The 17,424-nt window shown below is 41.5% G+C and overlaps 1 protein-coding gene across 1 annotated transcript in view; it reads left to right on the top strand.

Annotated features, from left to right (window-relative positions):
* Positions 1-17,424, top strand: part of LOC112237791 (protein unc-13 homolog A) — a 121,633-nt gene that overhangs the window by 63,725 nt on the left and 40,484 nt on the right. Inside the window, 13 exon segments of the mRNA XM_042329593.1 lie at positions 1,122-1,165; positions 1,896-1,974; positions 3,840-3,851; positions 5,178-5,255; positions 5,635-5,854; positions 7,573-7,800; positions 8,649-8,790; positions 9,389-9,558; positions 9,706-9,821; positions 11,150-11,313; positions 12,560-12,713; positions 13,343-13,411; positions 16,250-16,339. Coding sequence (XP_042185527.1) covers positions 1,122-1,165; positions 1,896-1,974; positions 3,840-3,851; positions 5,178-5,255; positions 5,635-5,854; positions 7,573-7,800; positions 8,649-8,790; positions 9,389-9,558; positions 9,706-9,821; positions 11,150-11,313; positions 12,560-12,713; positions 13,343-13,411; positions 16,250-16,339 — 1,566 coding nt within the window.

Genomic DNA, 17,424 nt, shown 5'->3' on the forward strand with positions numbered 1-17,424 from the left:
TCCCTCAACCAAGTGGCATATAGGCTTTTTAAGTGAACGCTGATGCAACCCTGTGATGAGCAGTGTCCACTTTGTCAAAGCCAGGGATGCAAAATATTTCTCTTGTCCATTCCCAGCACGCCTCTCCAGTGTGCTGTTGGAGAGACAGCACTGCAGCGCTCCACCAACGTTCAGTTAAACAAATGATCTAACATAAATCATGTAGCAGATATAGGATATAGTAGAAAGAGCCTTTTATTTAGCCTACAGGATGGAGATACAATGTATGACAATGTAATGAGATGGAACCTTTTTACATCATGCAGGTTTCTCTGATCAAATAGCCTAACCTAAATGGTGCCCAAACAAATACAAAATGTACTAATAAACAATATATCCTAAAAACAGGACAAGTCAAAGTAAAATGGACAATCAGGACTACTCAAAACTGCTGTCCAGGAGTTTCAGCCCGTGGACAAAATTGTCATGATCAGTGGTTTCAAGTTTGGTTTCCATTGCGAAAAAGATGATAATTCTGCATTTCCTGCTGTGTAAACACATTGCCAATAGGCTCAGGATAACTCCTGATAAGATTGGATAGCTGATATTCAGAGCTTAAAAAAACAAACAGATTATTCACAGGAATCAGGACTAGTAAAGCCAATACAACGGCCTGTTTAACAAACAGTGGGCCGACCACGTGGATGGCATTCATAACATTCCATTGTGGCCGACATGGTAGGCTACACCCCAGTATGCACAGACCGACGCTGACACCTTTTGGACGTCTTGTTTTGGTCCTGTCCGTACCAGTCTTGATGTCCACGGACGTTGGTTTTTGGTCCAGTCCGGATCAAATTTGAACCAATCATAGGCATTTATGTTTGGTTCAGATTTTGTCCAGTCTGGACCAGCCTTGATTTGGCCCAAACATAGACGTCTATAAATTACACCTTTTCAACTTTCATTCAAAATCGAAAATCAACCTAATTTCAATGTCTGAAAAATACGTATTTTAGACGTCTTTTCGTCATAATGCCCAGGACCGGCCCTGATGCCCTGATGCTTTCAAAAGAGTAACTGTACTCTTCTCTCTCTCCACCTCCCCATCTTCTCTGTCTCTCTTCCCCCTCTCTCTCCAGGCACGAGGAGAGACATCCAATTCTTTGTGGTTTGGTAAAGGAGGGTGAGTTATCAGTCACATCCACTAACTCTACCCCTTTACTCAGTACAGTTAACACAATGAGATTAGCATTGGCACATTTATAGTACACACTGTTCTAAATAGAATAGTATTACAATAATCATTAAATCAATGATTGCCACTACTGTAAATATGTTCAACTGTAAAGTGTAAATGTTCAGATTTTCTTCTTAAAAGAGAGCCTGTCTCGGATAGTGTTTCCTGCGCTGGCCCCAGTCCAGTGAGTATTGACCGGTTGGCTGGGTGCCCTGAGTGGACTGGCAGCTCATTTGTAAATGAGGCAGACCTTATATTAGTGTGACCGTTACTGCATACAGAGTAACCAGCCCATTAACTGCACTGCCAGTAAGCCAAATACACATCTGGTTGCCCATTCATTCAGGTGGAGGATTTCATACATAGAAATTTGTAATGAAACTGCCAATGAGTCCTTGGGTCTCTCTGGTCACCTGGCATATATATTTCAGTGGCCAGGAAGTGACCACCCTCTAGAATAGACACGGGCAGGAGAGGACAGTTACTAGATTATCCAGATTTACAAAATAAACAGCCATCAGTTCACTTCAACAAAAGAGTCTATACTTCCGAGTAGCAGCGTATATAGTTATGAGTATATACTGTATATATGTATATGTATATATATGTATTTCTGAAATACATTATCTGAGTTGTCTCAGGTGTGTGTAACAGTATGATGATTTTACCTGCTCAGGGTGGGAGAGGTTTTGTACAGCATCGACAGCATGCCTGATCTGCGCAAGAAGAAAGGCCCCTGCCTGGTCAAAGACCTGGTAAGAGACCACACACACCCACCCACCCATACACACACACACACACACACACACACACACACACACACACACACACACACACACACACACACACACACACACACACACACACACACACACACACACACACACACACACACACCACCCACACACACACACACACACACACACACACACACACACACACACACACACACACACACACACACAAAATGAGGGATTACCATTCTCCAGTGGATGTTGTGACAGGAAGTCTATAGCTATGGCTCTCACTGTGGCACCCTCTGCCTGAGTCATGTAGGTGAATTGCTGACAGACAGCGAATAAGACGGCCGTATGTAAATTGGGGGAGAGAGCAGAATACATTAAAACCTAAGAGCTGTTTGAGGTCACAGTAGATCATGTTAGAGAACATTATCACACAAACAAAATATACACACACAAAACAGACTCTACACACACACACATACAAAATAGACACACACACACACACAAAACAGACTCACACACACACACATACAAAATAGACACACGCACACACAAAAACAGACTCACACACGCACACACATTCAAAAGACACACACACACAAAAGACTCACACACACACACAAAATAGACACACACACAAAACTGACACACGCACACACAAAACTGACTCACACACACACACACAACTGACTCACCCACACACAAAATAGACACACACACATGCACAAAATAGACACACACACACACACACAAAACTGACTCACACACAAACACACACACACACACACAAAATATAGACACACACATACACAAAAATATTTACTCACACACACACTTTTTTACATACACACCCTCTGCCCCCCTTCCAGTTTCTTCTCAAACACACACACACAATAGACTCACACACACATACAAAATAGACACACACACACAAAACAGAGTTACACACACACAAAATAGACACACACACACACACATAGACATACACACACAAAACAGTCACACACACACAAAATAGACACCACACACACACACAAAACTGACTCACACACACACACAAAATACACACACACAAAACTGACTCACACACACACAAAATAGACACCACACACACACAAAATACACACACACACACAAAACAGACACACACACACTGAAAAGTGATTCAAGGCCTCCCGGGTGGCGCAGTGGTTAAGGGCGCTGTATTGCAGCGCCAGCTGTGCCCCCAGAGACTCTGGGTTCGCCCAGGCTCTGTCGTAACCGGCCGCACAATTGCCTTAGCATCGTCCAACCAAGGTTGCCAGGTGCACGGTGTTTCCTCCGATACATTGGTGCGGCTGGCTTCCGGGTTGGATGGCGCTGTGTTAAGAAGCAGTGCGACTTGGTTGGGTTGTGTATCAGAGGACGCATGACTTTCAACCTTCGTCTCTCCTGAGCCCGTACGGGAGTTGTAGCGATGAGACAAGATAGTAGCTACTAACAATTGGAAATGTGAAATTGGGGAGAAAAAGGGGTAAAATTCGGTAAAAAAAAGAAAACTGACTCACACACACAAAATAGACACACATTCACACACACAAAACTGACTCACACACACAAAATAGACACACATTCACACACACAAAACTGACTCACACACAAACAAAATATAGACACACATACACAAATTTGAGTAAGAAGAGTTTACACATTTTTTACTCACACACACGCTTTTTTACAAACACACCCTCTGCCCCCCTTCCAGTTTCTTCTGTATATCAACATGTATGAGACAAGTGTATAAATCAATATTCTATTAGAAATTCTGATATGGGGCTTGTTTATTTACATATATGTTCCCTTTCCCCTCCCCTTGTCTCTCTCCTCCCATCGTGCAGTTACAGGCCATGGTGAGTACTGGGACCAGTCTGCTGGTGTAGCACCAAAACACTTGAAGCTCTCTTGTAATTGTAATACCCATACTTTAATTACCAAGGCTCAAATTCATGTCTCTCTCTCTCTGTCTCTCTCTCTCTCTCTCTCAATTCAATTCAATTCAATTCAAGGGCTTTATTGGCATGGGAAACATGTGTTAACATTGCCAAAGCAAGTGAGGTAGATAATATATAAAGTGAAATAAACAATAAAAATTAACAGTAGACATCACACATACAGAAGTTTCAAAACAATAAAGACATTACAAATGTCATATTATATATATACAGTGTTTTAACAATGTACAAATGGTAAAGGACACAAGATAAAATAAATAAGCATAGATATGGGTTGTATTTACAATGGTGCGTGTTCTTCACTGGTTGCCCTTTTCTCGTGGCAACAGGTCACAAATCTTGCTGCTTTGATGGCACACTGTGGAATTTCACCCAGTAGATATGGGAGTTTTTCAAATTGGATTTGTTTTCGGGTTCTTTGTGGATCTGTGTAATCTCAGGGATATATGTTTCTCTAATATGGTCATACATTGGGCAGGAGGTCTGGAAGTGCAGCTCAGTTTCCACCTCATTTTGTGGGCAGTGAGCACATAGCCTGTCTTCTCTTGAGAGCCATGTCTGCCTACGGCGGCCTTTCTCAATAGCAAGGCTATGCTCGCTGAGTCTGTACATAGTCAAAGCTTTCCTTAATTTTGGGTCAGTCACAGTGGTCAGGTATTCTGCCGCTGTGTACTCTCTGTGTAGGGCCAAATAGCATTCTAGTTTTCTGTTTTTTTGTTAATTCTCTCTCTCTCTGTCTCTCTCGCTCTCTTTCTCTTTTTCTCTCTCTCTCTCTCTGTCTCTTTGTCTCTCTCTTCATCTCTCTCTCTCTCTCTCTCTGTCTCTTTGTCTCTCTCTTCATCTCTCTCTCTCTCTCTCTCTCTCTCTCTCTCTCTCTCTCTCTCTCTCTCTCTCTCTCTGTCTCTCTTTCTCTCTCTCTTTGCTCTCTCTCTTTGCTCTCTCTCTCTCTCTCTCTCACTCTCTCTCTCTCTCTCTCTCTCTCTCTCTCTCTGTCTCTCTTTCTCTCTCTCTTTGCTCTCTCTCTTTGCTCTCTCTCTCTCTCTCTCTCTCTCTCTGTCTCTTTGTCTCTCTCTTCATCTCTCTCTCTCTCTCTCTCTCTTTGTCTCTCTCTTCATCTCTCTCTCTCTCTCTCTCTCTCTCTCTCTCTCTCTTCTCTCTTTCTCTCTCTTTGCTCTCTCTCTTTGCTCTCTCTCTCACTCTCTCTCTCTCTCTATCTCTCTCCAGTCTATGGCCTCTCAGAACGCTCGGAAGGCTGGGATCACCACAGCGATGGCATGCAGCACCCTTGGCAATGAGGACCTGGTGGGTCACATGACCTCTGACCTTTGACCACTGCCTGTCTCAGCACAGCTATAAATATCCATTCAGTTCAATTCTAATTTCAGTCAACTTCATTAGTATTATCCTAAGGGGTAATTTCCACTGGAGGAGCATAACACTTAGAAGAGATCTATCCGACCACATTTTATTGCTGAGATGCAATTGATTTATTAAACAGCTGAGGTTTTTATCAGCTAGCTGCTTTTGTCAGGCAGTATGCATTTATAATTAATACCACACTCCTCCCTCTGCCTCTCTCACGCTCCCTCTCTCCCTCTCTGTCTGTCCTATCTCTCTCTCTCTCTCTCTCTCTCTGCCTCTCTCTGCCTCTCCCCTTCCTCCCCCTCCTCTCATTCTGTAGAAAAGTCACGTTTATAAGAAGACCCTACAGGCTCTGATCTACCCCATCTCCTGCACCACGCCCCATAACTTTGAGGTGTGGACGGCCACCACTCCCACCTACTGCTATGAGTGTGAGGGGCTGCTGTGGGGCATCGCCCGCCAGGGCATGAGGTGCTCCGAGTGTGGGGTCAAATGTCACGACAAGTGTCAGGACCTGCTAAATGCCGACTGCCTGCAGAGTAAGAAACACACGCAACACACACGCTGACTAACACTCTCTCTCACACACACACACACACACACACACACAAGGACTGTGACGATACCAGTGTCGCAATATTTTTATTACCATGGCAAAAATGAAAACACGAAGCAGGTCCTTTAAAAAGCTGCTGTATGTAAAATATTGTGTGCTATAGCTAGGAAAATAAAGACATGTGACTCTGGATGACATCATAATGATGTTTGTTTCAACATTAAGGCTGTTTTCCTAAACAAGTTAAATCCACTTCCTGCTTTGTTTCCTGGCCACGATACTAATGAGTATCGTCATACTGGTGTTGTCCCAGCCCTAACACACACACACACACACACACACACACATACACGAACACATGCACACGTCTAACACTCTCGACACACACACACACACACATATACACAAACACATGCACACGTCTAACACTGACCTTTTTCGATTGACATCCCATTACTCTCCTCCCTCTCGTTCTTCACCCTCTTCCTTTCCAATGTATCTCCTGAGTAATGTGCTGTCATCCCCCTGCGTAATGTGATGTCACCCCCTGAGTAGTGTGCTGTCACCCCCTGAGTAGTGTGCTGTCATCCCCCTGAGTAATGTGCTGTCATCCCCCTGAGTAATGTGCTGTCACCCCCTGAGTAATGTGCTGTCACTCCCTTGCGTAATGTGCTGTCACCCCCTGCGTAATGTGATGTCACCCCCTGCGTAATGTGCTGTCATCCCCTGAGTAATGTGCTGTCATCCCCCTGAGTAGTGTGCTGTCACCCCCTGAGTAGTGTGCTGTCACCCCCTGAGTAATGTGCTGTCACCCCCTGAGTAATGTGCTGTCATCCCCTGAGTAATGTGCTGTCATCCCCCTGAGTAATGTGCTGTCATCCCCCTGAGTAGTGTGCTGTCATCCCCCTGAGTAGTGTGCTGTCATCCCCCTGAGTAGTGTGCTGTCATCCCCCTGAGTAATGTGCTGTCATCCCCCTGCGTCTCTCCTCTCTCACTCCTGGACTTCTCTTCATCCGTTTACTTCCTCTAATTCACATTCCCCAAGATGGGCTTTTAGCCTAACCCTCCACTGATTTACAGTCTGTATCTCCTGTCACCCATTCCCAAGTATTCCTTAGGAGCCTTTCATTTGAAGGTTTACCCAATTGACCCTCACTGCCTCTTCCCTCCCTCTCTCTCTCTCCTATTCTATATTTACTGTATACCCTCTCTCTCTCTCTCCTTCTCTCTCTCGCTCCTTCTCCCCCCCTCTCTCTCTCCCTCCCCCTCTCTCTCTCTCCCTCCTTTCCCTCTCTCCCTCCCCCTCTCCCTCCCCCTCTCTCTCTCTCCCCTCTCTCTCTCCCTCCTCTCTCTCCCCCCTCTCTCTCCTTCCTCTCTCTCTCTTCCTTCCTCTCTCTCTCTCCTTCCTCTCTCTCTCTCTCTCCTTCCTCTCTCTCTCTCCCCTTCCTCTCTCTCTCTCTCCCTTCCTCTCTCTCTCTCTCTCTCTCTCTCCCCTTCCTCTCTCTCTCTCTCTCTCTCCCTCCTCCCTCCTCTCTCCCTCTCCTTCCCTCTCCTTCCTCTCTCCCTCTCCTTCCTCTCTCCCTCTCTGAGTACACTCCTTTCTTCCTCTCTCTGTTCTTTTCCTATCCCCACTCCCTCTCCTTCCTCTCTCTGTTCTTTTCCTATCCCCACTCCCTCTTCACCCACCGCTCTCATTTCCAGGGGCAGCGGAGAAGAGTTCTAAGCACGGGGCAGAGGACAGAACCCAGAACATCATCATGGTTCTAAAGGACAGAATGAAGATCAGAGAGAGGAACAAACCGGAAATCTTCGAGCTCATCCAGGAAGTGTTTACTGTCGTCAAGGCAACGCACGCCACGCAGATGAAGCAGATCAAACAGAGCGTGCTTGATGGGACATCCAAGTGGTCGGCCATGATCAGCATGACTGGTAAAAATAGGACTAGGATTGAGATTTGTCAGGACCCGGTTACGAACTCAGGTCTCTGGTGTGAGAAACAGTCACTTAGTAAACTGAGCCACTAATAGTCGGCAGAACCCAGAAGATGAGCAGACACAGCAGTATTAGAGACGGCGATTTAATAAAGAAAAAAGGAAAAGTTCAGGCAAAAATATAAATCCACAACGTCAAAAGTAATTCCAAGAGAAAAAATGTATATCCTCCAAGACACAAGGAAAATCCACAAAGTGGTAAGAACAGCAGGGAAAAAACAAACCTCAAAAGAATAATCAAAAATAAACCAGAACAAAACCAGAGTACCTCAAGAAAATCCAACTAGAGAAACAAAAGTTCACAGCATGGCTGGGTGCTAACATACAAACACAGAGCAAAGAACTGAGGAACACTAAGGGTTTAAATACATTCAAGGGAAATGAGGCACAGGTGCAACTAATAACTAGAACAAGGGAAACAAGGGAAACACAAAAGGGTCAAAAAGCACAATGGGGGCATCTAGTGACCAAAACCTGAACAATCCTGGCCAAATCCTGACAGGATTAAGATTGAGATTAGGTTTAGTAGGGGTTTGGATAAAGGTTCAAATTGGAGGGGGTGTTAGTTACTGTCTGGCAGTAGGAACTTCACATCAGTAGACTCACCTTTGCCAACTGGAGTAGAAATTATATTTTACATGTTTGTATTTGAGTACTTTAGCAGATGCTCTTATACAAAGTGATTTTATGTGTATTCAAGTACGGAGGCTGAAACAACCATTTAGTTAATACTCTCTGTGTGACGTATGCCCAAGGTCTAATGGTGTGACTGTGTGCCTCTCTCAGTGCAGTGTGCTCAGGGCCTCCAGGCCAAGGACAAGACTGGTTCCAGTGACCCCTACGTCACAGTTCAGGTGGGCAAGACCAAGAAGAGGACCAAGACTATCTACGGCAACCTCAACCCTGTCTGGGAGGAGAACTTCCACTTGTGAGCATAGCGAGTGTGTGTTTCTCTGTCTGCGTGCGTGTGTGGGGATGTGTGGTTAAAATCATTAAATCAAATTGTATTTGTCACACGCTTCATAAAAACAGGTGTAGACTAACAGTGAAATTCTTACTTATGTGCCCTTCCCAACAACGCAGAGAGAAACATAAATAATAGAAACATAATAACACTGTGAATAAATAGACAATGATTAACGATAACTCGACTATATACAAGGGGTACCAGTACCAAGTCCATGTGCAGAGGTACGAGGTCATTGAGGTAGATGTGTGCATATATGGAGGGTTATAGTGATTAGGCAGCAGGATAGATAATAAGCAGTAGCAGCAGGGTATGTGATGAGTCAAAAGAGTTGGTACAAAAGGGGTCAATGCAGACGGTCCAGGTAGCTATTTGGTTAACTATTTCATTAACCATTTAGCAGCCTTATGGCTGTTCAGGGTCCTGCTGGTTCCAGACTTGGTGCATCGGTACCCCTTGCCGTATGGTAGCAGAGGGAACAGTCTATGACATGGGGGGCTGCAGTCTTTGACAATATTTAGGGCCCGGTTACATCTGACATCATTTCTTCATCTCATAGTGAATGCCACAACTCGTCGGACCGTATTAAGGTACGCGTGTGGGATGAGGACGATGACATCAAGTCCAGGGTGAAGCAGAAGTTCAAACGGGAGTCAGATGACTTCCTGGGTCAGACCATCATCGAGGTCCGCACGCTCAGCGGAGAGATGGACGTCTGGTACAACCTGGGTGAGTGATGAGAAGGGGGGAGTCAGGAAGTGAGGGAGTTGTGGGAAAGGAGATGAACAGGAAGGAAGACAAGTGAGTGTGTTGTAGTTATTCTGACAGACAAGAGAACAGACATGTTGATGTGAGTGTGTTGGAATTCTCTGACAGACAAGAGAACAGACAAGTCAGCTGTGTCTGGAGCCATCCGGATGCACATCAGTGTAGAGATCAAAGGAGAGGAGACTGTGGCTCCCTACCATGTCCAGTACACCTGTCTACATGAGGTAAGACTGACCAGACCATACCTCGTTTCACATACTAAGTACACCTTCACACACACACACATTCACACACATTCACATACTTTCACACACACACACACACACACACACACACACACACACACACACACACACACACACACACACACACACACACACACACACACACACACACACACACACAACATTCACACTGAAACCCTCATATTAAACACCAACTGTATTCACACTGAAACCCTCATATTAAACACCAACTGTATTCACTAAGCTGAAACCCTCATATTAAACACCAACTGTATTCACTAAGCTGAAACCCTCATATTAAACACCAACTGTATTCACTAAGCTGAAACCCTCATATTAAACACCAACTGTATTCACTAAGCTGAAACCCTCATATTAAACACCAACTGTATTCACTAAGCTGAAACCCTCATATTAAACACCAACTGTATTCACTAAGCTGAAACCCTCATATTAAACACCAACTGTATTCACTAAGCTGAAACCCTCATATTAAACACAACTGTATTCAACTGAAACCCTCATATTCACCAACTATTCACTAAGCTGAAACCCTCATATTAAACACCAATGGTATTCACTAAGCTGAAACCCTCATATTAAACACCAACTGTATTCACTAAGCTGAAACCCTCATATTAAACACCAATGGTATTCACTAAGCTGAAACCCTCATATTAAACACCAACTGTATTCACTAAGCTGAAACCCTCATATTAAACACCAACTGTATTCACTAAGCTGAAACCCTCATATTAAACACCAATGGTATTCACTAAGCTGAAACCCTCATATTAAACACCAACTGTATTCACTAAGCTGAAACCCTCATATTAAACACCAATGGTATTCACTAAGCTGAAACCCTCATATTAAACACCAACTGTATTCACTAAGCTGAAACCCTCATATTAAACACCAACTGTATTCACTAAGCTGAAACCCTCATATTAAACACCAATGGTATTCACTAAGCTGAAACCCTCATATTAAACACCAACTGTATTCACTAAGCTGATGGTTTATATTTAGGATAATGTTTTATAACTTTGTCATATTTTTTAAATATTTTTAAATCATCTTATATGATTATTTTATATATATATTTTTAGGGCCAGAGATAATTACAGACACCTGTGATAATCTGACCGGCAAAAGGCCACTAGATGTAATCTTATAAAACAAAAAATAAAAACTTGAAAGATACCAAAATTCTGGTAGTTTACTGGTAAACTTCCAAAATGTCCTGTAATATTTTGTCCATTTTCAACCCTACACACCTTTAACTTTAACCTCTGTGTGTGTAGCACCTGTTCCAGTACACTACAGAGGTGCAGAACAGTGGTGTGGTGAAGATCCCTGATGCTAAAGGAGACGACGCGTGGAAGGTGTACTTCGAGGAGACTCCCCAGGAGATCGTGGATGAGTTCGCCATGCGTTACGGAGTGGAGTCCATCTACCAGGCTATGACGTCAGTACCATCACCATACAGAACACCTACAGAGAGTTTGGTCATAGGCTTCAACCAGAGATGTATCTATTGATGTATATCTCTGGCTTGAACCAGTATTATTTACCATCACCCAGTGTGTCCGCTCATGATAACATGTAGCACCATGCAGCATGTGATACACTTGAGACTACACTGAGTGTACCAAACATTAGGAACACCTTCCTAATATTGATTTGCATCCCCTCTTGCCCTCAGAACAGCCTCAATTCGTCGGGGCATGGACTTTACAAGGTGTCGAAAGTGCTTCCCACACTTGTGTCAAGTGTGCTGGATGTCCTTTGGTTGGTGGACCATCCTTGATACACACGGGAAACTGTTGAGGGTGAAAAACCCAGCAGCGTTGCAGTTCTTGACACAAACCGGTGGACCTGGCCCTACTACCATACCCCGTTCAAAGGCACTTTGGCTCACACAATCCAGGTCTCAAGGCTTAAAAATCCTTCTTTAACCTGTCCACATCCCTTGAAGTAGATTTAACAAGTGACATCAATAAGTGATCATAACTTTAACCTGGATTCACCTGGGTAGTCTATGTCATGGAAAGAGCTTAATATTTTGTATATTCAGTGTATATTTAAGTGATAATGGCAGAGAAGCCGGTGTTTGGAGGATATATTGGCACAGGGGTTGTTAGGCCCGAGACGATTGCCTGGCTGGGCTGATGAGACAATGGATTGTCCAGTTAGATGGAACAGTGTAAATAGGCATTTTAACATCATAGATTGAGTCAGTGGTAACTTGGAATGCGCTTTTAACCAATCAGCATTCAGGATTAGATCCACCCATTGTATATGTAGGCAGGTATTTTGGTGGTTAGAGCATTGGGCCAGTAACTGAAAGGTTGCTGGATTGAATCCCTGAGCTGACAAGGTACAAATCTGTCACTCTGAACAAGACAGTTAACCCACTGTTCCCTGGGCGCTGAAAACATGGATGTCGATTAAGGCAGCTCCCTGCACCTCTCTGATTCAGAGGAGTTGGGTTAAAAGCAGAAGACACATATCAGTTTAAGGCATTCAGTTGTACAACTGACTAGGTATCCCACTTTCTCTTTACAAACTACACTGGACAGACAAATGACAATGAAAACTTACAAAACAGTAGCTGATGAACAAACATAAACACCAGTCAGCATTAGTTCATACCTATTAGTCCTAGTTAATATGAATATACTGTAATTATAGTTTTGTGTGTGTGTCCACAGCCACTTTGCCTGCCTGTCGTCTAAGTACATGTGCCCAGGCGTGCCCGCGGTGATGAGTACCCTGCTGGCCAACATCAATGCTTACTACGCCCACACCACCCAGTCCACCAATAACGTCTCGGCATCAGACCGCTTCGCCGCATCCAACTTTGGAGTGAGTTAATTGGCTTATTCCCCTCGTGTTTTAAGTTGAGCTTTTAATTGAAGGTATTATTTGACTTTTCTATCTACAGTATATGGACCAATTAGAAAGACCATCCTGGAGATGATATGTTGAACTGTGTAGATAATTGAAGTTCGGAACTGGAACATTGTCCTGAGGGCCCTCTGCCCTAATACAGTCTCTGACCCTATTTTCAAACAGTGGCCAAATGTACATCCCCAACTGCCCAATCAGACTCCCCGTGCTAGATCCCGTTGACATACCATTTCTCAACAAATACAAATAAAGCATTTAGCTAGACCGGAAATAACACCTGTTAAACACGTGTATGTTTCAATTTTTAACCCTGTTTTATCTTGTCCCGTGTGTGTGTCCCGTGTGTGTGTGTCGTGTGTGTGTGTGTCGTGTGTGTGTGTCCCGTGTGTGTGTGTGTCGTGTGTGTGTGTGTCCCGTGTGTGTGTGTCCCGTGTGTGTGTGTGTCCCGTGTGTGTGTGTGTCCCGTGTGCGTGTCCCGTGTGCGTGTCCCGTGTGCGTGTCCCGTGTGCGTGTCCCGTGTGCGTGTCCCGTGTGCGTGTCCCGTGTGCGTGTCCCGTGTGCGTGTCCCGTGTGCGTGTGGGTAGAAGGACAGGTTTGTGAAACTCCTAGATCAGCTCCACAACTCCCTGAGGATTGACCTATCTATGTACCGGGTAATGTCAACTTTGACCTTTCTAAACAACTATTTTCTTTACAGTTTACGATTTCTCATTTGATATATATATATATATATGTTAAGGATATTGCAAGTCTTTTAAAAGTGTTTGTGTCAAACACTGTGTTATCTGTTTTATAAATGGTAGTCATTGTGTTATAATCTGTTTTATGTGGAAGTCATTGTGTTATAATCTGTTTTATAAATGGAAGTCATTGTGTTATAATCTGTTTTATGTGGAAGTCATTGTGTTATCTGTTTTATAAATGGTAGTCATTGTGTTATAATCTGTTTTATAAATGGTAGTCATTGTGTTATAATCTGTTTTATGTGGAAGTCATTGTGTTATAATCTGTTTTATAAATGGTAGTCATTGTGTTATAATCTGTTTTATAAATGGTAGTCATTGTGTTATAATCTGTTTTATAAATGGTAGTCATTGTGTTATAATCTGTTTTATAAATGGTAGTCATTGTGTTATAATCTGTTTTATGTGGAAGTCATTGTGTTCTAATCTGTTTTATGTGGAAGTCATTGTGTTATAATCTGTTTTATAAATGGTAGTCATTGTGTTATAATCTGTTTTATAAATGGTAGTCATTGTGTTATAATCTGTTTTGTAAATGGAAGTCATTGCGTTATAATCTGTTTTATAAATGGAAGTCATTGTGTTATAATCTGTTTTATAAATGGAAGTCATTGTGTTATAATCTGTTTTATAAATGGAAGTCATTGTGTTATAATCTGTTTTATAAATGGAAGTCATTGTGTTATAATCTGTTTTATAAATGGAAGTCATTGTGTTATAATCTGTTTTATAAATGGAAGTCATTGCGTTATAATCTGTTTTATAAATGGTAGTCATTGTGTTATAATCTGTTTTATAAATGGTAGGCATTGTGTTATAATCTGTTTTATGTGGAAGTCATTGTGTTATAATCTGTTTTATAAATGGTAGTCATTGTGTTATAATCTGTTTTATAAATGGTAGTCATTGTGTTATAATCTGTTTTATGTGTGTTCTAAGTCATTGTGTTATAATCTGTTTTATAAATGTGTGTTATAATTTGTTTTATAAATGGTAGTCATTGTGTTATAATCATTGTGTTTTTATAAATGGAAGTAATTGTGTTTGTTATAATCTGTTTTATAAATGGTAGTCATTGTGTTATAATCTGTTTTATAAATGGTAGTCATTGTGTTATAATCTGTTTTATAAATGGAAGTCATTGTGTTATAATCTGTTTTATAAATGGAAGTAATTGTGTTATAATCTGTTTTATAAATAAGAGTCATTGTGTTATAATCTGTTTTATAAATGGTAGTCATTGTGTTATAATCTGTTTTATAAATGGTAGTCATTGTGTTATAATCTGTTTTATAAATGGTAGTCATTGTGTTATAATCTGTTTTATAAATGGTAGTCATTGTGTTATAATCTGTTTTATAAATGGTAGTCATTGTGTTATAATCTGTTTTATGTGGAAGTCATTGTGTTATAATCTGTTTTATGTGGAAGTCATTGTGTTATAATCTGTTTTATGTGGAAGTCATTGTTGTAATGTCTTTGTTTGTAAATATCATGTGTTTTGGGTAATTGTATTATTCTTCTAATTCCATCTGCATGACACAGTATATAGGCCATTGTATAAGTAGCATTTTCTTACAGTTTACATGATTATATTTAACCAGAAGTTGAAAGGCATGAAAGAGGAGATAAAATAGACTAATACAAAAGTATACTCACTATATAAAATTACATTCTAAGTTACATAGACCTTCAACAAGCCATGTTTATTTGACCAGTCTTGTGATATCTGAACCTATCTTTCAAAAACATATCTCTGTTCCAAACAGTGTTTCTTTGTTTCTACACTCTTTTAAACTATATATCAGTGTGTTTCTGTGTTTGTAATCTTGTTTCTGTGTTTGTAGTTATGTTTTTGTCTTTGTAATGGTGTTTCTGTGTTGGTAATGGTGTTTCTGTGTTTGTCATGGTGTTTCTGTGTTTGTAATGGTGTTTCTGTGTTGGTAATGGAGTTTCTGTGTTCGTAATGGTGTTTCTGTCTTTGTAATGGTGTTTCTGTCTTTGTAATGGTGTTTCTGTCTTTGTAATGGTGTTTCTGTCTTTGTAATGGTGTTTCTGTGTCTTTGTAATGGTGTTTCTGTGTCTTTTTAATGGTGTTTTTGTCTTTGTAATTGTGTTTCTGTGTCTGCAATGGTGTTTCTGTGTCTTTGTAATGGTGTTTCTGTCTTTAATGGTGTTTCTGTGTGTTTTTAATGGTGTTTATGTGTCTTTGTAATGGTGTTTCTGTCATTGTAATGGTGTTTATGTGTATTTGTAATGGTGTTTTGTAATTGTGTTTTCGTCTTTGTAATGGTGTTTCTGTGTTGGTAATGGAGTTTCTGTGTTGGTAATGGTGTTTCTGTGTTTGTAATGGTGTTTCTGTGTTTGTAATGGTGTTTCTGTGTTGGTAATGGAGTTTCTGTGTTCGTAATGGTGTTTCTGTCTTTGTAATGGTGTTTCTGTGTCTTTGTAATGGTGTTTCTGTGTCTTTGTAATGGTGTTTCTGTGTCTTTGTAATGGTGTTTCTGTGTCTTTGTAATGGTGTTTCTGTGTCTTTGTAATGGTGTTTCTGTGTCTTTGTAATGGTGTTTCTGTGTCTTTGTAATGGTGTTTCTGTGTCTTTGTAATGGTGTTTCTGTGTCTTTGTAATGGTGTTTCTGTGTGCTTGTAATGGTGTTTCTGTGTGTTTGTAATGGTGTCTTTGTAATTGTGTTTCTGTGTCTGTAATGGTGTTTCTGTGTGTTTTTAATGGTGTTTCTGTGTTTGTAGAATAACTTCCCAGCCAGTAGCCCTGAGAGGCTGCAGGACCTCAAATCCACTGTAGACCTACTGACCAGCATCACCTTCTTCAGGATGAAGGTGAACAAAACAATGCCTCATTCATCTCCTTCTTCATCTCTTTTTCATCAAGTCCAAGCTTCTTTCCAGGAAATATGTGGATTCATAGATGGACGTATTGCTAATCTAGCTCTGGAGTAGCCTCGTACGACCATCTTGATCTCGCGAGCTCGCGTTCTGTTTCGCTCCACGGATTCAGTGGAACAAAACGAGAGCACAACGGTGGATCAGGATAGGTCTTGAGGGCTAGGTAACATTTATCAGCCGTTAAGGTGTATCAGCCATATACTGTTAGTGTCAGGTTAATGGATAATTAGTTGCAATGTTGTTGACAGTCATTGAACATCTACAAACCATCTACTTGGGACTATCCAAATAAAGTGATACCTGACATCACTCTCTGGGGAAATAGCAAGCATTTTTTAAATGGTCTGTTTGAGCTATAAGTTTGAGGTGGGGGGGGGTTCTACAATGTATGTTTTGGCAAAAATAGAAGTACAGGATCAAATCAAATCAAAGTGTATTAGTCACATGCGCCGAAATACAACAGATGTAGACCTTACAGTGAAATACTTACTTACGAGCCCCTAACTAACAGTGCAGTTTTAAAAAATATGGATAAAAATAAGAGATAGAAGTAACAGGTAATTAAAGAGCAACAGTTAAAAATAACAATATATACAAGGTGGTGCCAGTACAGAGTCAATGTGCATGGGCACCGGTTAGTTGAGGTAGTATGTAGACTTGAAGTTGGAAGTTTACATACACCTTAGCCAAAAACATTCCAACTCTGTTTTTCACAATTCCTGACATTTAATCCCAGTAAAAATTCCCTATCTTAGGTCAGTTACGATCACCACTTTACTTTAAGAATGTAAAATGTCAGAATAATAGTAGAGAGAATGATTTATTTCAGCTTTTATTTCTTTAATCACATTCCCAGTGGTTCAGAAGTTTACATACACTCAATTAGTAATTGGTAGCATTACCTTTAAATTGTTTAACTTGGGTCAAACGTTTCGGGTAGCCTTCCACAAGCTTCCCACATTAATAAGTTGGGTGAATTTTGGCCCATTCCACCTGACAGAGTTGGTGTAACTGAGTCA

The sequence above is a fragment of the Oncorhynchus tshawytscha genome, linkage group LG10 (assembly GCF_018296145.1).
Source record: "Oncorhynchus tshawytscha isolate Ot180627B linkage group LG10, Otsh_v2.0, whole genome shotgun sequence".
In the NCBI taxonomy this organism is placed as follows: domain Eukaryota; kingdom Metazoa; phylum Chordata; class Actinopteri; order Salmoniformes; family Salmonidae; genus Oncorhynchus; species Oncorhynchus tshawytscha.